The sequence below is a fragment of the Ambystoma mexicanum genome, chromosome 9 (assembly GCF_040938575.1).
Source record: "Ambystoma mexicanum isolate Mex_15411 chromosome 9, UKY_AmexF1_1, whole genome shotgun sequence".
In the NCBI taxonomy this organism is placed as follows: Eukaryota; Metazoa; Chordata; class Amphibia; order Caudata; family Ambystomatidae; genus Ambystoma; species Ambystoma mexicanum.
The window spans coordinates 1324101095-1324121389 of NC_090931.1; the positions used below are offsets into that span (position 1 = coordinate 1324101095).

The following is a 20295-nucleotide window of genomic DNA, read 5'->3' on the forward strand; positions in this document are numbered from 1 at the left end:
GAGCAGGAATACCACATCAATTGGTTAGAGCTGAACGCCATCTGGCTAGCGCTCAGGGCATTCCTACCACTTCTTGGGGGCAAGGTTGTCCTCATCGAGACAGACAACTCGACCAGCATGTACTATGTCAACAAGCAGGGTGGCACCAGATCCCCTCCTCTATGCCGACTGTCAATCAACAGGGAAGGGTGGGCCCTGGAAAACATCTACCTCACGGCAGTCCACCTCCCGGGGGAATCAAACCTGGAGGCGGACAGGATCAGCAGGCTGGGAGCGGACATTTACGAGTGGCAGCTAAACAACCTCGTTATTCAGGAGATCTTCAACAGGTGGTTTCATCCACAGGTGGATCTCTTTGTCACCTGGCACAACAAGAAGTGCATTCAGTTAGCCTCCTGGCAGGGACCGGGCCCTGGCTCGCTAGGCGACGCATTTTGTCTTCAGTGGAACAGCATGAAGGCTTACGCCTTTCCGCCCATGCCGCTGATTCAGAGTAATTAGCAAAATCAATGAGTCTCGCCAACTCAACATCATTCTAATAGCTCCATGGTGGCCGGCCAGGCCATGGTTTTCCGAGCTGCTCAGCCTCTCGGAGATGCCCCTGAGTCACTTCCCGATGGGCCCAGCACATCTTCTGGTGCAGCAGGGGGGGCAGGGTCATCCATCCCGCGCCACAGAGACTCGCCCTCACACTGTGGTTCCTGAGCAGGTGACACTGCGGCACCTCAGCCTCTCACAGGCTAATCTGGAAATCATACAGGGCGCAAGGAGCAAGGCTACCAGGGTACAGTATAAAAGCAAATGGGCCAGATTCTGCCACTGGGCAGACTCTAAAGAAATCGATCCCCTTACTCTTGGTCACCTTGGCGCACAAACCGTTCGAGCCAAAGGCGTCCGCATACATCAGGCTGGTCACCATCAAGACGGCCTTACTAGTTGGCCTCACCTCAGTTCATAGAGCCAGTGAATTCCAGGCGCTGGTCGCCTCAGAACCATATACTACCTTTCACAAGGACAAAGTAGTCCTGCAGACACACCCAGCATTTCTGCCCAAGTTGCCATCTGCTTTCCACTTGAACGAGTAAATAGTCCTTCCTAAGTTTTTTGCTGATCCCAAGGACGTAGCACAGAGAGTGCTGCACTGCCTGAATGTCAGGCGTGCCCTGGAATTTTACTTGGACAGGACCAAGGGCTTCTGCAAATCAGACGCTCTGTTAGCCTGGTCTTGAGCCTCCGAAAGTGACAATCGGGCCTCCAAGGCTTCCATCTCCCGCTGGATGTTCTCTGCCATCAAAGAGGCGTCGATATCCAGCCCAAGCTGCTTCTGGCCAACATGCACGCCCACGCAGTTGGGGCCAAGGCAACGGCGCTGGAATGCCATGGCGATGTCCCTTGGTAAATCCTAAGTAGGGCAGCCACTTCGGCCACTCAGTCGGCTTTCTGCCAGCATTACTATTTGGATGCCGGCTCTAGATCTGATGCGGCTTTCGGACAGGCGTTTCTCAGGAACCTATTTGCTTAAGGAGGGTCTCCTCTCCACCCTGGGGCTACATTCAGTTGTAATCGCCCATGCAGTATGGAGGAAAGGGGACGGGACGTAAGAGTAATTATAAGTTACTCACGGTAGTGACTAACGTCCAGTCCCCTTTCCTCCATGCGTCCCACCAGCCTCCCCCCTAATAATAGTGGTGTCATTAGGCAATGTTAAAATCTATTGTCGACGTATCAATGGGGATTGAGGTGTGGCGCTGGAGGGCGGAGTCGGGGCAGTGCATGCTCCGTGGGCCGCACCCCCACACGCCTCCAAATTTAAAGGGGAAGAAGGTTTTTCTGGTGAAAAAGGTTCCGTCTCCCGTCCCTTGGAAGGGACGCCCATGCAGTATGGAAGAAAGGGGACTAAGGTTAGTCACTACGGTGGTTAACTTATAATTTTTTATTTATTCTATTTATTTTTTACTGTTCCTATGTACTGCACTGCCCCCTCCCCTCGCACTTTGCGTTCCCCCCCCGCTCCCCTTCACTTGCACGATCTCAATGTCACCTGGCTTAGTAAGATTGTTGTATGTCTTCCCTCTGTTCCCCCTCCCTTGCCTTGTCACGCCTTGAAACACTTGTGCATAGGCGCGTTATAAATTCCATATCATTTCATAGATCATATCCTCGATCTGACCGGTTTGAATCTCCCGGCACTGGCTTCCTTGTTATCCTGGCCCTCCTCTTTTTATGATGCAGTGTTGGGGCTCCCACAGCTTCTCAGGAAAGTCCTTCCTTTGTGTTTGGGCCACGTTCGTCATAACTCCTCTTGGCTTATTCGTCTCAGCATTTGTCAAATAACTATTCTTTAGGACTCATTAATTATTACTCTTCCCAGTACTGAACTGACACTGTTCCTCTGTCATCATAGCACAGTAACATATGTAAGAGGAGTTTAGAGGCCTGTAAAGTAATGTTACATTAGGTTCTGGAGGATAATAGGAAGGGAGTTCCTCAGCGGAAAAGGGAGTCTTATGCCCATGACGGAGTCTCTCCCTGTGAGGTCCCGCTTACCGCCACTCCTAGGGTGAATGTTGCATAGTGGGCTCACCGTGCTATCCTCGCAAGGAAAGACTCCCCCTGCCCCCCCCCCCACTGAATCCCTCAATTTGTTGCAGCACCACTCCCGTTACAGCCCAATCGAGCATCAAGAAAGAGGGCATATATTGCTTAAGTCTAATTCTGAAAGCTGGTAGAGATGAATTATCCAATTTGACCGGAAATAAATTACTGTATGGCCTAGTTGACTGAATTAAGGCAGTACGAAATGCTCGTACAACCAAACATTCGTACAACTAGGCCATACGGTTCCATTATAATGAACAAGGGGAACAGGGTTACAGGGAACTTTAAAAAGAAAAACAACAAAACATAGAGGGACCCCGCGGTGTCGGTTCCAACCCATGTTGCAGGGGATCAAGGCCCCGGGGTATTGGGCCTCCAAGGCCTCTGTAGCCCATTGGATGGTTTCGGCCATCAAAGAAGCTTAGGAGGGACAGCACAAGCCACTGCCGGCCAACATGCACGCCCACGCGGTCAGAGCCAAAGCAGCGGCCATCGCTTTCCAGCGGCATGTCCCCTGGCAAATCCTAAGCAGGACAGGCCCATGGACCACCCCTTCGGCTTTCTGCAAGCACTACTGTTTGGATGCCGGTTCTAGATAAGATGCGACTTTTGGAGAGGCGGTTTTTAGAAACCTGTTTGCTTAACGAGGGTCTCCTCTACACCCTGGGGCTACACTAAATTGTAATCGCCCATGCAGTATGGAGGCGATGGGACGGGACGTAAGTGTAATTATAAGTTACTCACCCTAGTGACTAACGTACACTTAGTCCTTTGTCCCCTTTCCTCCATACGTCCCACCAGATTCCCCCCCTAATAAAACTGGTGTCATTAGGCAATGTTAATCTATTGTTGACGCGTCTATGGGGACAGAATTGTGGCACTGGATGGTGGAGTCAGGGCAGCACGTGCTCCCAGGGCCGCACCCCTGCACTCCTCTAAATTTAAAGGGGAAGGTTTTTTCTGGTGAAAAAAGTTCAGTCTCTCGTCCCTTGGAATGGACGCCTATATAGTATGGTGGATAGGGGACTCGTTAGTCACTACAGTGAGTAACTGATAATTTTCTCACCTACAGACATCCAAACAATGGAAAGGACATCTCTAGGCAGGGAATTGTAAGGTGGATATCCTCCTCCATATCCTTGTGTCACACCAAGGTGAACAAACCATTAACTGGACCCGCCCAGGCCCATTCAACAAGAGGCTTTGGCGGCAATGTGGTCCGCAGTGTTGCTCAGCCACTTTTCATGCCACACACCTCACCAGGCCTTACTGCCTCCCAGGACTGCATGCTGCTGATGCAAGAACAGGAAATCAGTCCTTCAGAGTCTATTCAAATAAGGGAGGCTTTTTACAGGTTTCCTACCTCCATCTAAGTTCAGACTGCTTTGAAATGTATTCAAAATTCTTTTCTGCGTAGCCATGGATGTTTTGACCTGTGCAAGCAAATGTATGATCTTTTTGCTTTTTCTCTCCTCATTCGTTGTCCAATTCTTTGTCCAATTCTTTGTCTTAGTCTTTGGGTTTTCTAGCAGTGTCCTGTAAGAGGGACCTGGTGTCTGTTCTCCATGTGCTTTGCTTGTGGTCGCTGGGCCTAATCACCTATCATGTCTGCAACCTTTTTAACACCCACAGTTGAAGAACATGCTAGCCTAGTGGTTAGAAAGTTTCCACATCTCCCCCGGCCACATCAAGACCTTCAGCAGGAAATCTTGCACGGAGAAGGTACATACTCCACTCTATACCAGAGCACCCCAGCTTAGACTCCTTCCCCTGGTGCTCTACTGCTGGGAGAGGTCACACAGATCCTTCTCTCGGGGCAGTCTCTCGGCAGATATGCACCGTCTTTAAATGTCTCTATTTCCAGGACTGGCTAAGGGTCCTTTTGCCTCTTGTACTGGGTGTTCGCCACAGGGGCCTCTGAGCTCTAATACTGGCTCTACATTCCAAGGTGTCACCTGCATGCAAAGTGACTATTAGCCCTCGACCTTAGGGTTATCCTCCAGGGGTGCCCCAGAGGTCCCTGGAACTACTAAGCCCTGGGTCAAATGTTCAAATAGCCTTCTCAGGGCTTTGCACCAGACGGTTTTCCCATGCAATCCCTTTTCTTCTCACTGGCCCTCCTCTAACAAAATATTAGCTTGGTGTTAACTGTGTACACCGCAATCTAGGGACACAGGTGCTCCTTCCTCAGAAAAATCATTGGCACCTGAGATTGCCAGTGGATCCCGTGGACGTACTGGGCACCAGCACACGGTTGGCTTAATGCCAGCAATGCAAAGGTAAGCCTTATCCCTCGTAATGGATTGGTCTCCTATGGGCACCCCATTGTACACTGTCTATTCTTCATTCTCCAGTTTCTTTGGTACTCTGGGGTGCTTTCATTCCAAGGGAGTCAATTCCTTGGGTACTGATTACAGATACCTGACTCAGTCCTCGGTGGCCTTGCGCCCGCAAGCCAGGTGACCTCTGCGGCCTGGGGCAGTGTTTATTTAAAGGTTTCATGGAGCTCATGGAATCCTTTCAAATGACTAATATACTGAAGGGTTTCATTCGAAAGGTGATGCTGTGAGATCCGAAGCTTCCAGCTGCAGATTGATTTATTAGTTCTTTTGGCCCCAGGGTCCTTTCGTATAAGGACATAATGATACAGATCACATTAAAAAATCAAATCATTTAAAACATTGACTATTCACTTAAAAAGAGAATCGACCGAAGTTGCCATTAAAAACACCTACCTAGAAAGGCACATCTAATCTAAAAATAGCGCTACAATTTAAATGTCCTAACCATCACAAGAAAGATATATGCTAGGGCAAGGCAGAGCAAGCTGGAGCTAAAGAAGAACCCAATTTTAGCTTCTAAGTCTCCAAGAGGAAAGCCATTGGTTCGGAATTAACCTGGAGTGTGCTCAATGATTCCGAAGTTCCAGCTGCACACAGTCCTATTGCTCATCTTTCATTCTTTTTTTCACTTGACTAAGGGGCAATGTATCACTGAGGGCCTAGGCAAATGGCTGCTAAATTGCTTGATATAAGTTTGCATGCCAACAGTGCCCAAGTAGACCTCTACCCATGGGAGACTATCCAGTTTACAGAAGACTTCGACATGTGTCGCCTTCTCAGATTGTTTCTCTTTAAAACGCTTAATGCCATTGCCTTGTAACAAATACGATTTGGTGTCTTTGCGAAGCAGGTGTGACAGGCCTAAAGTATGTCTTCCTGGGGAGATTTAAGCAAAGGGGAGACTCCGCCTGCGCCAATACAACCACTGGTATCCATGTCCTCTTCCGACTCTCCAATCTTCCACCAAAATCTCCCCAGGACTTGCAGTTGCCAAGGGGGAGACAGCCTCCACCAGCTTCTGGGGCAGTACCTTCAGGGGCCCCTTCACCACTGCATATTGACCCTGTAGAGCCAGGTAAACCCCTGGACAGACTCTGACAACACAGATTGAGGATGTTGGATATTGCCCCTTCTTCATAAAGGCCTTTCATGATCAGTTTGCTGGTCTAATATCATTCTTGGACAGTTGGCCTTTTCAGCAGGACCCACGTGAAGGCGTTGACAGATGTTTTACAGTGGCATGTCCATAACTCTGAAATCAGCTTCCACAGCTCTTTGCAATATGGAGTCTCTTCTGTTCGGGAAACAGTTAAAAACATTCCTTTTTTCAGTGAGTCCCTTCTCGGGTTATTTATTCTACGCCCATACAGGTCTCCCGTGAGGTCCTCATTAGGGATGTCACAGTATTGGTTTTATGCAGAGGTCGAAGTGGGCGGGAGCAGTGCTCCTATACTTTTTATTTTTCAGTCTCACTGTTCCTATACTTTTATTTTAAAAAGAAACCGCTCTGGAACGGTTTAGTTTTAAAATAAAAGTGTAGAAAGAAGTTGAAGCTTCAGCACTGCACTGAACATTCCCTTAAATAATAGGTGTTTTTTTGTGGGTTTGGATTGTGTGTTTAAGGGGGCACAGTGATGGTGTTTGTGGAGAGCGGGGGCATACCGGCAGGGAAGATAGCTCTACTACTTCTTTTCGTACACTTCGACTACTGGTTTTACGGCAGTATGACAACTTTCTTGCCAAATGACGGTATATCATGGTTATCGCAGTATAGCAGGTGGAGTTAACTAATCTTAACTAAGATTTTCTTTAAGGTCATAAATTGTCAGCATTTTGAAACTGGTCTCTGCAAATTTTAAGCTGATCCTCCAGGTATCGAAGGTGGCTGCAGATTTGGTCTTTCATGGCGCTCACTGTGATCGCCTTGAATGAAAGACTGACTAGTGGAAGTGTTGATGCACATTTTGAGCAATGAGCTTGCTGCTCAGTCGCAGGTCATCGCTTTGAAAATCGGCCTCGACCTGCATTATTTTGGAACCACATTGCATGGGTATCATGACCCCTCGCTGCAGTCAGTCATAAAAGTTTGTTTTGATGACTTTTCTCCCTTTAAAGGGATAAAGCGTTACTTGTGAGTCTGAAAGCCCATGTTATTTTTTGTCAAAATGTCATAGCCAACACACACTCACCAAAAGGTTGCATATTGATCAAATCACTATAGCTTGTTTACCATCTGCCTGGTGTATAAAGGTCTGATGTTGGAGTCACCACTGACCATGTAATCCAAACAGGACGGCGTTCAGTGGGCGCTGTTGATTTCTTTCTTGATTCTTGCAATACTTGTTCATTTACCTTCTTAAAGATAGTGGCACAAAAACATTTTGAAAATGACAGTTAAAATACATATGGGCACAAATATGGCCTGGACCACCACCTCACCACAGCCCCATCATTAGCATTTTCCCCAGGTCTGAGCGCATTAGGACCCATGTCATGTGAGTTGAGACAGAGGAATGCTTTCATGGGTGGTGTCACAAATCGAGGATAGGCCTGAGAAATCTCACCCCCATTGCCCTGGATACTTCAAATTTAATGTAGAATCTGTCCTGCCTGCTTGAGTCCAGTGCCATATGTAGAAGGCAGGTAAAGGATCAAGCGAAGCAACAACTCTAGTGCCAATGTGCAAATCTACACGGAGGACAGTGGGTGGTGGGGTGCAGTTTACATTCTAGCACAAAGCACTGATGGGCCCAGTGTTCATACAGTCTACAAAGCTCACTTTTTTGTGGACATGCGTCAGGAGGGCATCCAGCTCATTCCCCCCTTTGAATTCTGGGATGTGTAGTGCCCCATCTTTCAAATTGGTGGGAAAACTACAAATCGGCTGATCTTTAACCCGACTCTACTGATCACAGAGAAAGAGCGGTCACAGCATCAAAGCTGCGTTTACTAATGTGGCCTCAATTTCCCTATGCTCTTGTCTGCCAAACAAGGCCCCTTGGCAGATGCCACATCCCACAGGGCAAGATCCAGACTGCGCAGCTCTTGCTTACTGCAGCCTTTCCAAATAAGATTGAAAAGCTCTCTTAATAGTTGCAGCCCTAAAACATTATACCCGTATATACAACGTGATGGTTATTATAGTTCAATTAAGTTGTTCACGGTATCTATAACGGTATACCGTTACACCCCTAGTCCTCATAAGAGGTATGCACTACATAAATGACAAATAAAAATGTGTGCTGGCAGTATAGTCTGGGGGTCAAAAGGATGTTTTGACTGTGGTAGGGAAAATCTGGCAGCAGTGCTACTCTTGTAACCAACAGGTTGGAAAGTTGAATCTCTGTGCAGGCAATGTGCTTTAGATAGCCCAAGCTTATTTGTTTTCCATCCCCTGCTTCACTCATCGGTTGTAGCGGCGCCTTAACTTTATATGACTCAGTCTTTCTCCAGCACATCCTTGTACTCCTTGTACATCCAGCACATCCTTGTACAGCCGGTAAGATGGCTCAGCGGGTTGAGCGCTCGCTGCTGCGATCTGAGTGTGATATGCAGGTCGCAGGTTCCAATCCCGGCAAGACCAACTCAGCCTTTCATACTTCCGAGGTCGATAAATGAGTACCAATTTCGTTTGGGTGATATTGTATGTAAATATGTGCTCTGTTAAGCGCTTTGGATTAAGGCGCTATATAAATAACATATCATTATTATTACTCCGCAAAGTATATTCAAATGCGGGATTACATCTGAGCCAAACAAATGCTGACACCATCCTCCCAGACTTCCTCCCAGACCCGACATGGGGTGGCAGGAAGCATTTAAAGCTGGGTTAGCCGAAGAAAAGATTGTGTCTCAAGACATTAATGGAATCATCTTTCACCCACATAGCGTAAGTAGCAGCATGTGTGGGGGGAGACATGTGGAGGTCGGCTTGGATGCATTGGACCAGATTCACCTCTGATGCACAAGAACAAATTCTAGACCTGCCCTTCAAGGGCACACAACTGTCCCATAAACTGTCAATGTTCTTAATAAAGACCAGTTTGCACACTTTCAGGTCTTTGGCACTGTTGACCAAACCAGACAGTAAGCTCATCAGTCAGGAGCAGAGCAGGATTGAGACTAGGCACACATCTTTTTCTGCTTCCATGGATATCTGTAGAGGAGGGCTAGGCAGCCAGAGAGGTCACGCAGCATGCACTGGCTAAAGCAAGCTAGATCAGCATAAAAGAACCCCCACTACCCCTCCGGCTCCCCTGCCTTCCTCTCAATCTGGAGAATTGGCATCACCTATTCTCAGACTACTGCCTCCTTTCAGTGATTTCAAAAGAATGTTGCTTCCCTCTCTCTTCTCCCTCCCCCTTGCCTTCCCAACCTGTTTTGCAGGTCAGCTTCCCAGCACTGCTCCTGGAAGTAGCATAATAGCTTGAATCTTGGCCAGCGGATGTTGTTCCTCCCTGGGACAGTGCCATGGGCTTCTAATCATGGATCCTTGCATTTCCAAAAAAGAACAAGACTGGCATGCAAATGGCACTAGATCTTACTCAACTCCCTCTTACCTCTAGAAAAAGTCAAGATGATGGAAAACCACCCATATTTTGCAGTCCTTCTGGGTGAGGGACCCACTATGTGCTCCAAGAACTCATACCTACCCATACTGATATGGGTGCCCAATGGCCAATTGCTAAACTTGTCAGTGATGGGCAGGAATTTTCTTTTTTATTTTTATTATTTATTGTCTTAGCTAAAAACATCTTTTACACACACCATCATACAACATTTTTTAAATACACTTTCGAACAGTACTTAATAGCATTACATCATAACAGAAAAGAGAAACGGAGCACATGTAATCTTAAATCTTAAAAATAATAAAAATAAATTTCGATAAATCTAAAACCAATTACTAAAATCAAAAAGAGAAAAAAATGAGAAAAATAGGGGGGAAAAAAAACAAAATAAATGATCAGAGCAAGAGTACAGAGTAGAAGTCCTAAAACAGAAAGTAGAAATGAGGAAAATAGTAGTCCGTTTCACATTTTGACATGGCTTTTTTTCCCCCGTCAGATTTGGATCTTTCAAAAGCTTCACCACTTCAGTCATCAGAAAAAGTTAATGTCCCGAGACCAATCTTTCCCAGAATGTGTTTGTGGCTAATGACCCAACATTATGCACAAATCTTTGTAGTGTTTGGACTCTTAGGTCCCAAGTCCCTGTGCATGTTGATGGAAGATGTCGGATCCATTGTCTTTCCATGTCGTCACATTTTTCACATGCATCAGTTGGAAAGAGTACTTTATCTATAATGTGCAAAATTTCTAGGGTAGGTAAAATATTTAGTCTAAAGTCTGATGCTGGAGATTTCTTCAGATGGGGCAGAAAGGACCTTGGTTTATCTCTTAGAGTAAAAGAGTCTTTATCCAATACATTTTCTGCATGGATTCCTTATTCTGTGATGGGTTTTGGATCAGGGTTTCTATCGTACTGTCTAATTGTATTAGTATTTCATTGCATTTAACCTTTAATTTATTCAGAAAGAGATTATCTGCTTTATCCATCATCATGGCAACGTTCTCCTAGAGGGACGATACGGGATGATCGAGAATCATTTTGTATACAGAAACCCATTTCCATTCCAGCCAAGCTAAGAGTGAGGAAAGACCAAGTTCATATCTTATACAGAAAATTGGAACAAAAGTAGAAAGACCCAGAGTTCTTTTCCATAGCTTTGTTTCAACTTTGTCCCAATCAATATCAAAAGCTTGAGAGTTTGAGTCTAGACCGAATAAGAGTATAGGCACAACTTTTCCAATATAATACTTTACTACAGGGAGAATCTATTTCGACACACGAATAAGGGGGACTGAGTGGCTGCGGGGCATGTGCATCACTGACCGAGCACCTGCAGATTTAAAGGGGAGTGTTTATTTAGCAGTGTAAATTTCACTGGGCCCTTTCCTCAGTGGGGACTCACACACAGTGTGGATGAAAAGGAACCTTGGACTAGGGGTACAACACTCCCTACGGTGAGAGACAGTTCCTAATTCTCAAGTGCATAGTGATTCAGTCTGAACATTTAAACTGGGACTATTCTGAGCGCTTTTGCATTTCTGTTGGGATTTATTTTATCTTTAAAATCTTCTGTTGCCCCTCTATTTGACAAACCTGGATTACTTGTATATAGTCCTGTTGGGGAAAATGCCTGTACTCTATCCTGTGCTGTCTGTGGTATGACCATATGACATACAAATTGACTCCCTAGGAGGATTTAGTGCAGACAGTTATGTATGGAATGGTCTTTGCACCAATAACACTTATTTATGAAAAACAGCACTGTCTGTCCTCTTCCTCTTTCACTCCCCTCCTTTCCTCTCACCTCTCCCTCCTTCACTCCCCTCCCTGCTGATCAACTCTCCCTCCTTGTCCCCACTCCCCCTCGTCCCTCTCACCCTCACCCCTCTCCCTTCACTCTCTTCCTTCCTCCCACCCTCCCCATCTCCCTTCATCCATCTCTGTCCACTCTCTGCCTCCCCTGTGTGCCGCCATCTTACTCTCCCCTCTATCCCTCTCACCCAGGTGTATTACTTCAGCCGTTTTCTTCTAAAGGTTCAGTTGACAACTTTTGAAACTAGGAGACCAAGGTTTCAATCCTGGTTTTCCTACTTCACTACACTGTTGGATCTGGTTTGTTTCCGGCAAATTATTTGGGGAAAATACTGTGGTAATTAAAGAAGTGGAAGGTAAAGTGGGTGACATTGGCCACTGGTCCACAATCTAGGAGCCTAATTGGTGCAAAGTGGTAGGGTGATGCAGCATTTTGGACATTTGAAGACCATGGCCTGTGGTACTTGGTTATGTACTATTGAAGGCAATGTGTCCATGGTCTTTTATCCTAATTGTTGCAGAGTTCACAGTGGCCCCTGCCAAACTCCATGGCAAGTGGGGCATGCATAATATACAGCATAACAAAGCCCTTGAAATCCATCCAACCATGGGAAAGTAAGATTATTTTATGTAGGTGAAACCACTGACCCAATCAATAGTTTTGTTGGCTTCAAGCAGGGGTGTGCCCCTACCCTATTTATTATTTTCTTAGCGGATCGTGCCATGGCCCTTAGTTCTTGTGTAGTATTTCCTCCCATGCTTGGTGATCACCGCATTCAGTGGTTTGGTTATGTGGATGACCTGGCCTTCTTGTGTAGCACCCCTAGGTGACTACTTAATAAATTGAGCTCTTACTTGGATCAACATCAACAAAACTAAGATCATTTTTAGGCCAAATAAGAACAAATTAAAGAACTTGACTCCTTGCAACATCAATCTGCATCCTATTGATATTGCAACCAATTTGCATATTTAGGTGTTACCATTGATGACACTCTTGGTTGCCACAATGGAAAAAAACAGGCTCAAGTTCGACAACCAGTAAGTGCCATCAAACCTTTTGCTTGATTTTAAAGGTGTAGGAGAACATTCCCCCAACACACTTAGAGCCCAGAAATTTGAGGATGCAGATTAGAGCCTAAAATCAAGAAATTAGAACGCATATGCCATAAAATCCTCAACTGTTCCAAAAAAGTGCCCTATCGAATGAATATACTTATGAGCTATGCAACATGAATAGCATGCTCCAGGAGGATAGCTCAAGGCCAAAGCGTTGGTCTTGAAAGCTAGACAAAGCAGAGCATTTTTTTTTTTTTTTCTTTTTTTTTTTTATTGATTTGGCTGAATAATTCAACCTTTCAAACAGAATAATTTACATCAACAACACTTTCATACATTATAAATCTGAATAAAATTAATTTGATACAAAAGGTAAAATTAAAATGTACAAATATATAGTTTTACAAAGTCTTGCATTCTTAGCTCGATTGATCAGGGATCACATGATTAACAAATTGAACTAACGCAATTTGAACAGAGGAATTCGTGCAAGTCAGTAAGTAATTCCAAATTTTTTCAATAGAATATTCTATGTAGAAATTACATTTTGCATGAAAAAATGTGTACCTCACATAGTTCAGAGCCGGGCACTCAACCACTAAGTGACATAAAGTCTCAATTGTTTGGTAGTTAAGGCAGTATCTACAAAAGGTTTGATCTTGGGGCACCAGATGTCTCCTTCCCAAGATCTGTCTTGTTAAACACAAATTTAGCCGAATGCGCATCAACTGGGTTCTCATATAGCTTGAAGGACATTTAATTAGATATGACTCTGGACTATGCATTATTTTATGCGAATACTTTACCAAATCGCAATCTACATATTCTAAGCATTGTTGGCGCGTGTTTATCCAGTCATAGTGGTGCAGTTTTAATTTTGCCTTTGTTGGATTCATCAACAATAATTCTATTGAGATGTCAGCCTTAACTAGTATGTCTACTACACATTCAGACCATTTCTCTGGGAATTTCAATTTGGAGGTTATCAAATGGTTAGCCAACACACCCAGGATATTGTGAGACGATGCACCAATTAAACATTTCCGATAGAATGAGCAAAATTTCCATAAAACTTGACAAAATAAGGAGATTAGTCCCAGTTCATAACGAATCATTGGGATTGGGGTCGATTGCGGCAATCTCAACAAACCTTTCCAAAATTGAGATTCAAGACGGTCCCAAAAAGTTCTTGGCTTTGGAGCTACAGTCTCTGCTCCATAGATTAGAATGGGAGTTACTTTTTGCTGGAAAAAGGCAATTACATGAGTTAGTGTGAATTTGCCGTATTTAAACATTAAAATTTTGGCTTCTGATATTAGCGAGCGATTTTTTGCATCAAGTATGACACGATATATATCATCGTTCAATACTTCTGAAAATGGAAGACCTAGATACTTGTAGTAAGGCACTACGAGTAACTCTTGATTATGCAAAGACCAGGTAAATCTACAAGTTTTTTTGATTGCTGATTTGTGACACACAACAATTTGAGTTTTTTCAAGGTTAATAGTTAAATTGTTCTCAAGAACATACTCCTGCAATTTATTTAGCAGGTTTTGAAGACCATAGGGTGAACATGACAGTAATACCAGGTCATCGGCGTAAAGCAACCATGTAACTTTCTGAATGCCTAGCTTAGGTGAATCGGAGATTGTATTCTCAAGTTTCATACCGATGTCTAACAGGAAAAAATTAAATAATGTAGCCGCAAGGATACACGCTTGCTTTAAGCCTCGCTCAGTTGGAATAATAGCTGTAAGGAGCCCCTCTAAAGATAATCTTACCTGCAAAGAGGTGTGGGAGTGCAAGAGTTTTATTAATGTGAGAATTGAGGGAGGGACACCCGTGTTGATGGAGTTTTTGAAATAGTAGATGCCGATCGATTGAATCGAATGCAATACTGAAGTCAACAAAGGCAACATAAAGATTGCGATTTTCATTAACATATTTTTGCTTGATCAGATTAAGTGCGAGCATGTTTGGAGCAGTGCCAATTCCTTTAATGAACCCAGACTGGAAAGGGTCCCTTTTGAATTTCTGCTGTGTCCAATCATTGAACTCTCGCAAAATAATCCGACAAAACAATTTGCCTGGAGCATCTAGTATAGCAATCGGACGGTAACTTTGAGGCTGCTGACAATCGCCTTTCTTAAATAATGGTATAATTATAGAATGTCTCCATGTAGCAGGAATAGTTTGTGTAACAATAATATTTTGAAAGATATGAAATAAGGCCTCTGCCCATAAAATCGGGTTACTCTTGAATGTTTTATTCGAAAGCCCATCTAATCCTGGAGCCTTGGATTCACTCAGTGTAGAAATAATATGCAATATATCACCTTTGGTGAAATTGAGGTGAAATGGCATAATCTTACCAAAGTGAGGCCCTGCAGGTTATGTTATAGGTCGCGCATATATTCTGGTAAAATGTGCAATCCAACTTTTTTCGGATACATTATGCGACTGTGTCAGTTTTTGAGGGTTAGATGAAACTAAATTTAGTGTGGACCACATTTGAGCTGTATTTTGATTCCGAGTCATGGATAACATTTTCTCTCCATCTTTTTGATAGAGGTTAGCTCGGTAATAGCGCATCCAGTTTCGATATTTTGTTTTGATACGAGTCAAAACTGGGATTCTATATTTAAGAGGAAGAAGGTTAGCTTTTCGCAGAGCAATACAGTTTTGAATCCTAGTCCTGTGCTTCGAGACTGGTCTCCGGTATTAAGCACATTATAAAACAATTATTGAAGAGACTTCTACTTAATTTATACTGGTAACTTGGAAATTCCACTCATGTACTTTAATGCATTTTATTTATCCATCCACTTGAAGGCTTTGTAGAACTAGGAGCACTTGCCTGTTTAACGATTTTAGCACATGGTGTGCACAATCTAATCTTGACCCATCCATGGTCACTTAAGCATGATACGAAGCAATTACTAAAAAGCTAGTTTTCACCCTTGATTTTGAACAAAACTTGATTAACCTGGCTTATGTGTCACACAGCCACAAGTATATTGAACAATATCAATACCGTAGTAAACTTCATTCAATCTTAGTATCCATAAAATTGGATAGCCCACAAAAACAATAACATTAAATGTAATGTTATTGGCTCATTAGAGATCATGGGAGGGTGCAGAGAGCTATGTCTATGTGGTGATGAGGTTTTGGAAACTGTAAAACATTAGTTAATTGATTGTGATGTATCATCATGCGGCAGAGCTACAGGAAGAGGTTCTCTTTCCACTGATGATGTATAGAAGGCTTATTATGGAGGGGAAAGATGTCATTTTCATATCTGATTTAGAATAAACTCTTAGATTCTTATTGAACACATTTTGGAACGTTTAACTTTTTAAGTTGTTATATATATTAATCTTGTAACATGCTCATTTTTTCATTATTGTACATGCTTTTATTTTTCTCTTAAAATTGTGTGTATAACAATCCCAACAGGCTACTTTATACTAAGTAACTAAAATAAAACATCATAAAACAGTTGAAATTCAGTTAAACTTTAGTTAAGATAAACCTATGAAATTCGGCAAGATTGGGACATTAATCAGAATCGTCCCCCACCGTCGTTGCCCAGCCCATGAGCGCGCACACATTAGATCAAAGCAGGCTTCAACAAGATAATCCCCAATGACAACATTGGTGGTATGAGTGATATCGGGGTGGTGATCTCTCCCTATCTCCCTCGACCCCTGACCCCCCCGTCTCGCTCTCTTCTCCCTGTTCCTTGGGCCATGCATTGGTTATGCAAATTAGCTCAAATGACAAAGTTTGTGGTCCAGGAAAACGTCTGTCTATAGTACAACACTTTATTCATAGCATTTTCCAAACCAAGACAGACCACTCTCAAGGATTCAGACAACTGCATATAGGTTTAATTCTTCTTAAGCATCCTCAGTGCAGTATAGTCTGAACCCTTGTGGTTGGAGCATGTCTAACAAACACAAGCAAAGTTATAAGTCTCTTAAAGCCACCATAACTTGTCTCTGGCTTCCCCACTGGATTATTGTTAAATACAACTAACTGCCCTCCAATTAATAAAAAAAAGGTTTTAAATGCTTTATTAAATGTGACTTTTTTTTTCCTTTTTCAAATATGCAGGTTCATTCAAGCCGAGATCTGGAAGAATCCATCAACAAGATTAGGGAAATTTTATCTGACGACAAACATGACTGGGAGCAGAGGATACTTGCCGTAAGAATTTTATAGCAATTTAATGTAATATTGCTACTTTATTGGTTTACTTTTATTCTATTCTTGAATTCAATTGAGAATGTTCAAACAAATCTCAGTTAATACACCGTTGATCCCTTATGCACGGTTTAACACTGAGAGAATCAGCAGTCCTGCTTCTTTTTAGCTTATGCCCTTGCACTGCCAGCTTGAGCGTAATATTATATTTGTAAAGACTGTGTCGCATGTCCAAATGGTGATCCCAGGAACAATCCTTAATTTCCCTGTGTCTAGATTCCTGCGTCGTCCAACATTTCCGGAATGTAGAAACCAGCATTTAAATAAATTAAGGTTAACTTGCCTAACTATGCAGCATCTGCTTTGTTTTCTGCCTTTTCCTTTGTCAGGGAAACCCCCCTGTAGTTTAATAAATCCTTGGTGATGTCGGAGAATTTTGAGCTGACTTATAAAAAGGGATACGGTAAAGTTGGAGCCATTTAATCCTGTATGGAAAGTCATGTAGCCAAACACCTATTCATATTACAGGGTTTTTGCACAGATGGAGATTTAATTAAACCAGCATTGTGTGATCTTTTGGTAAATAAGTCTTTGCCACCCTCCTTTGAAGTTCCAGTTCGGTTCTCTAGCCCAACATCACCCAGTCCCTTTTTCGAAATGCCACGTTTTTATTTGTATGTAGCAGCATACTGCATGTCAGGAGAAAGCCAAGCAGGTATGTAAACAAGATGAGGATTGTGATCATAACTTGAGCAATATATTATCCTCCCTCTGTCCGAACTATTACGTAATTGGTTGAATCGACTCTGAAGTTGTCAGGCTAGCAGACACATGATTCTCACACTGAAGACAAAATTGAGTTTTTTGTTCATTATTTTCTGCTCCTTTTTCATGGGCACACAGTGATAGACCCACTGGCTTGTGATGCCTACCACAGATCAGGATCAGTAAGCCGGTATGGTTCTTTCTGTTTCGGTTCCTGCAGCCAATCATTGAGGCTATTAGTAGAAGCATGCATGCTGCCAGACATCTGCCTCAGAACATTTGGAAAGGAAATCTCTCAGGGACTGAAGAGCAACCCAGGCCCTAAATGTATGGAACATTGCAGGCCAGAAATTCAGTCCGATCTTGACGCTAGCCACCTGAACTGTGTCAAACTGCTAAGCCCTAAGATTGTCTAGGTTGTAGTGGCACACCCAAAACAAATGCAGACCTGGCTGTCTGGTTTTAACCAATGGACAAAACGAAGCAATAGTAGACTGCAGTGATAATCCTGCTAGGAGTGTGGGGTAGGGGGGAACTTATCTGAAGAGATGAGTCTTCAGACCTGCTATAATTTAGTGATGACCTTTGGAATGAGGAGGAGAAATTCTGATTTGAGGACTCCTGAACATGTAAGGATCTCCCCACACATCTTGTATACCTGGCCTTCCAGTTCAATTACCTACTCTTCTGTTCCTTCGGTTTACCAGGGTTTGGAATGCAGCCTCCAGGCAGAACTGTGAATGCCCCTGGCTACCTTGCCCACCAAATGACCCCTTATTTCTCCTCTGTTCTCTTTATATTCATTGGCTCTTTGAAGCAATGTGTAATTTCAATAAAGTGTGTTCTAAAACCCCTATAACGACATAGCTTGTTGTTCGTTTGAGGATGAAGAGCATGCTGGGTAATCTCCGGTTTCAAAAGGGTTGAAGTGTTTGAAATAATTTGGAGAAGTGTCTTGGTGAGTAGCCGTGGATGTACATGAATGTCAGCCATAGCCTCTTGAGATTGGTGATCATTGAGGGGCCCACAGCACTGGCAAGACTTGGTTATGGCACATTAAGGTGAAAATAATCCTGGCTGCATGTCTTTTGCCTCTTTGATATTTATTTTGCAATCCCAATGCAGTTCCAGTAATCTAATCTCAAAATGGTTATTATGAGGACCAATGCAATTGTATTTACACAATTGAGAGCATACCTTTTGAGTAATCATTGTTAATGAAACTTAGTTTTGGCAACCTAGCTTACTTTTTCAGGGTTGGCGTTGGCGGTGACCCTATGGAGGTCTATCAAATTAAATATTGGAGAGGCTGCCTTTGGGCCTAAAAGGTGTTTCTTACAGTACGAAATAAATGAGTCTCCAAGATTCAAGCTAGTTAATAAAGACTGATATGCAAATGCATATTTCCCATCTGTGAAACACTGAGCAAAAAGCAATGGCCGCAAACTCTCATCTCAAAGTGGGAAAAAACCACAGAACAGCGTATCATGCCATGTTCTTTCTGGAGAGGAGCGCCTGCTACCTTTTTTTGAAATGGTTAATAAAGATAATCTAGGATTTTGGGGATGGGGTGCACACCTTCTGTTACTAAGTGGCCTCAAGAGGGGGCACAAGGGTTTCACTTGAAGGGAGTGGTTTTGGAGGAAGGAAGTTAGCCAATTGATGGTATTACCTTCAATGCACACAGATTTTGCGATTTGATTCAGCAGCACTTTGCACCATCTCTGATCAATGATGGCAAAAGTTGCAATCATTTTGGCCCTGTGCTGTTAGGAGCTCTTACCTTTAAGTTGAAGTGTGCAGTCTAAAGATCAAGGCCTGAAGAATGATTGTAAATAAAAGATCTGATGAGTTGAGTTGTCACCACTGATAATAGTGCCTGCACAATGTGGGCAAGACCTGGAGTGGGCCATTAATTGCTTTTGATTTCATAAGCTACCAAAGCGTCCTTCAATAAAGGTCAAGAGCCTCAGTGTTGGCATATTTCAAGGTAGTAGGGAGCTCCCTGGTGCTAAGTAGAGCAATGATACTGAAAGGCCAACATTGATGATGCTTGCATTCTGCTTCTCACCTGCTGCAGGAGAGGAAACCATCTTTTTTTAAAATTTATTTGTGTTTATGGTTCATACAAAACTTCACTCTAAATTTGGAGGGAAACCAGAGGAACACTAAAAGGTTAGTGTGATTCCCTACTTTTATTCGGGTAAGAATATATTTAAGTATTTAATAAGGTAGTTGCATCATGAAAAACAGTTCTAGGAATCTATTAGCAATTAGAAAAGTATAACAAAATGTATTAAGCACATATGTAAAAAATACAATTGAGTCTTGAGACAATTATCAATACATTGATTCAGATATAAAAATATTTGTTTATGGTTCATACAAACCTTTACACAATATTTAAAATTCAGGTTCAGATCATTAATACATAGCATTATAATTATTACATACACGAGATTAAAACAGAATTCAAATACAGTAAAATATACAAGATCATGTGATATATAAAACAGATAAAAACAATATCAGATAGAATTGGGATGAATATTCACTCATCAAGTCAAGATGTTCGATCAATAACCACAACAAAATAAGAGAGAAGTGTGGGGAATAAATAAAGTAATATCCGCTTTGTAATTCAGCTACTGGGGAATTATGCGAGAATTGGCCTTCTTCCATACATGGAAGGCGGCACCTGAGATAACCATGGATTCGGCAGAGTTAATTCCAGACCAGAACTGATTTTCTTGTATGTGTAAGATGATGGATGCAAAGTTTACCATAGCCTTGGATATATTCCCTTTCCAATTGTCTACATTGGTTAAGAGTATGCCAGGAGGTTTCTATTTTGGTCCCACAAAAGCCTTTCTTCTCTCGGAATCCGTGCCCAGCGCCCTGTATGCTCATATGTCAGTAAAGTATTATATTGAAG

At 43.0% G+C, this 20295-nt stretch overlaps 1 protein-coding gene across 35 annotated transcripts in view; it reads left to right on the forward strand.

Annotated features, from left to right (window-relative positions):
- CLASP1 (cytoplasmic linker associated protein 1) overlaps nucleotides 1–20295 on the forward strand; it is a 2584612-nt gene that overhangs the window by 651904 nt on the left and 1912413 nt on the right. For all 35 annotated transcript variants that reach the window (XM_069616701.1, XM_069616702.1, XM_069616704.1 and 32 more), the window contains one exon: nucleotides 16506–16598. In XM_069616701.1, coding sequence (XP_069472802.1) covers nucleotides 16506–16598 — 93 coding nt within the window. The remainder of the gene's footprint in view (nucleotides 1–16505; nucleotides 16599–20295) is intronic.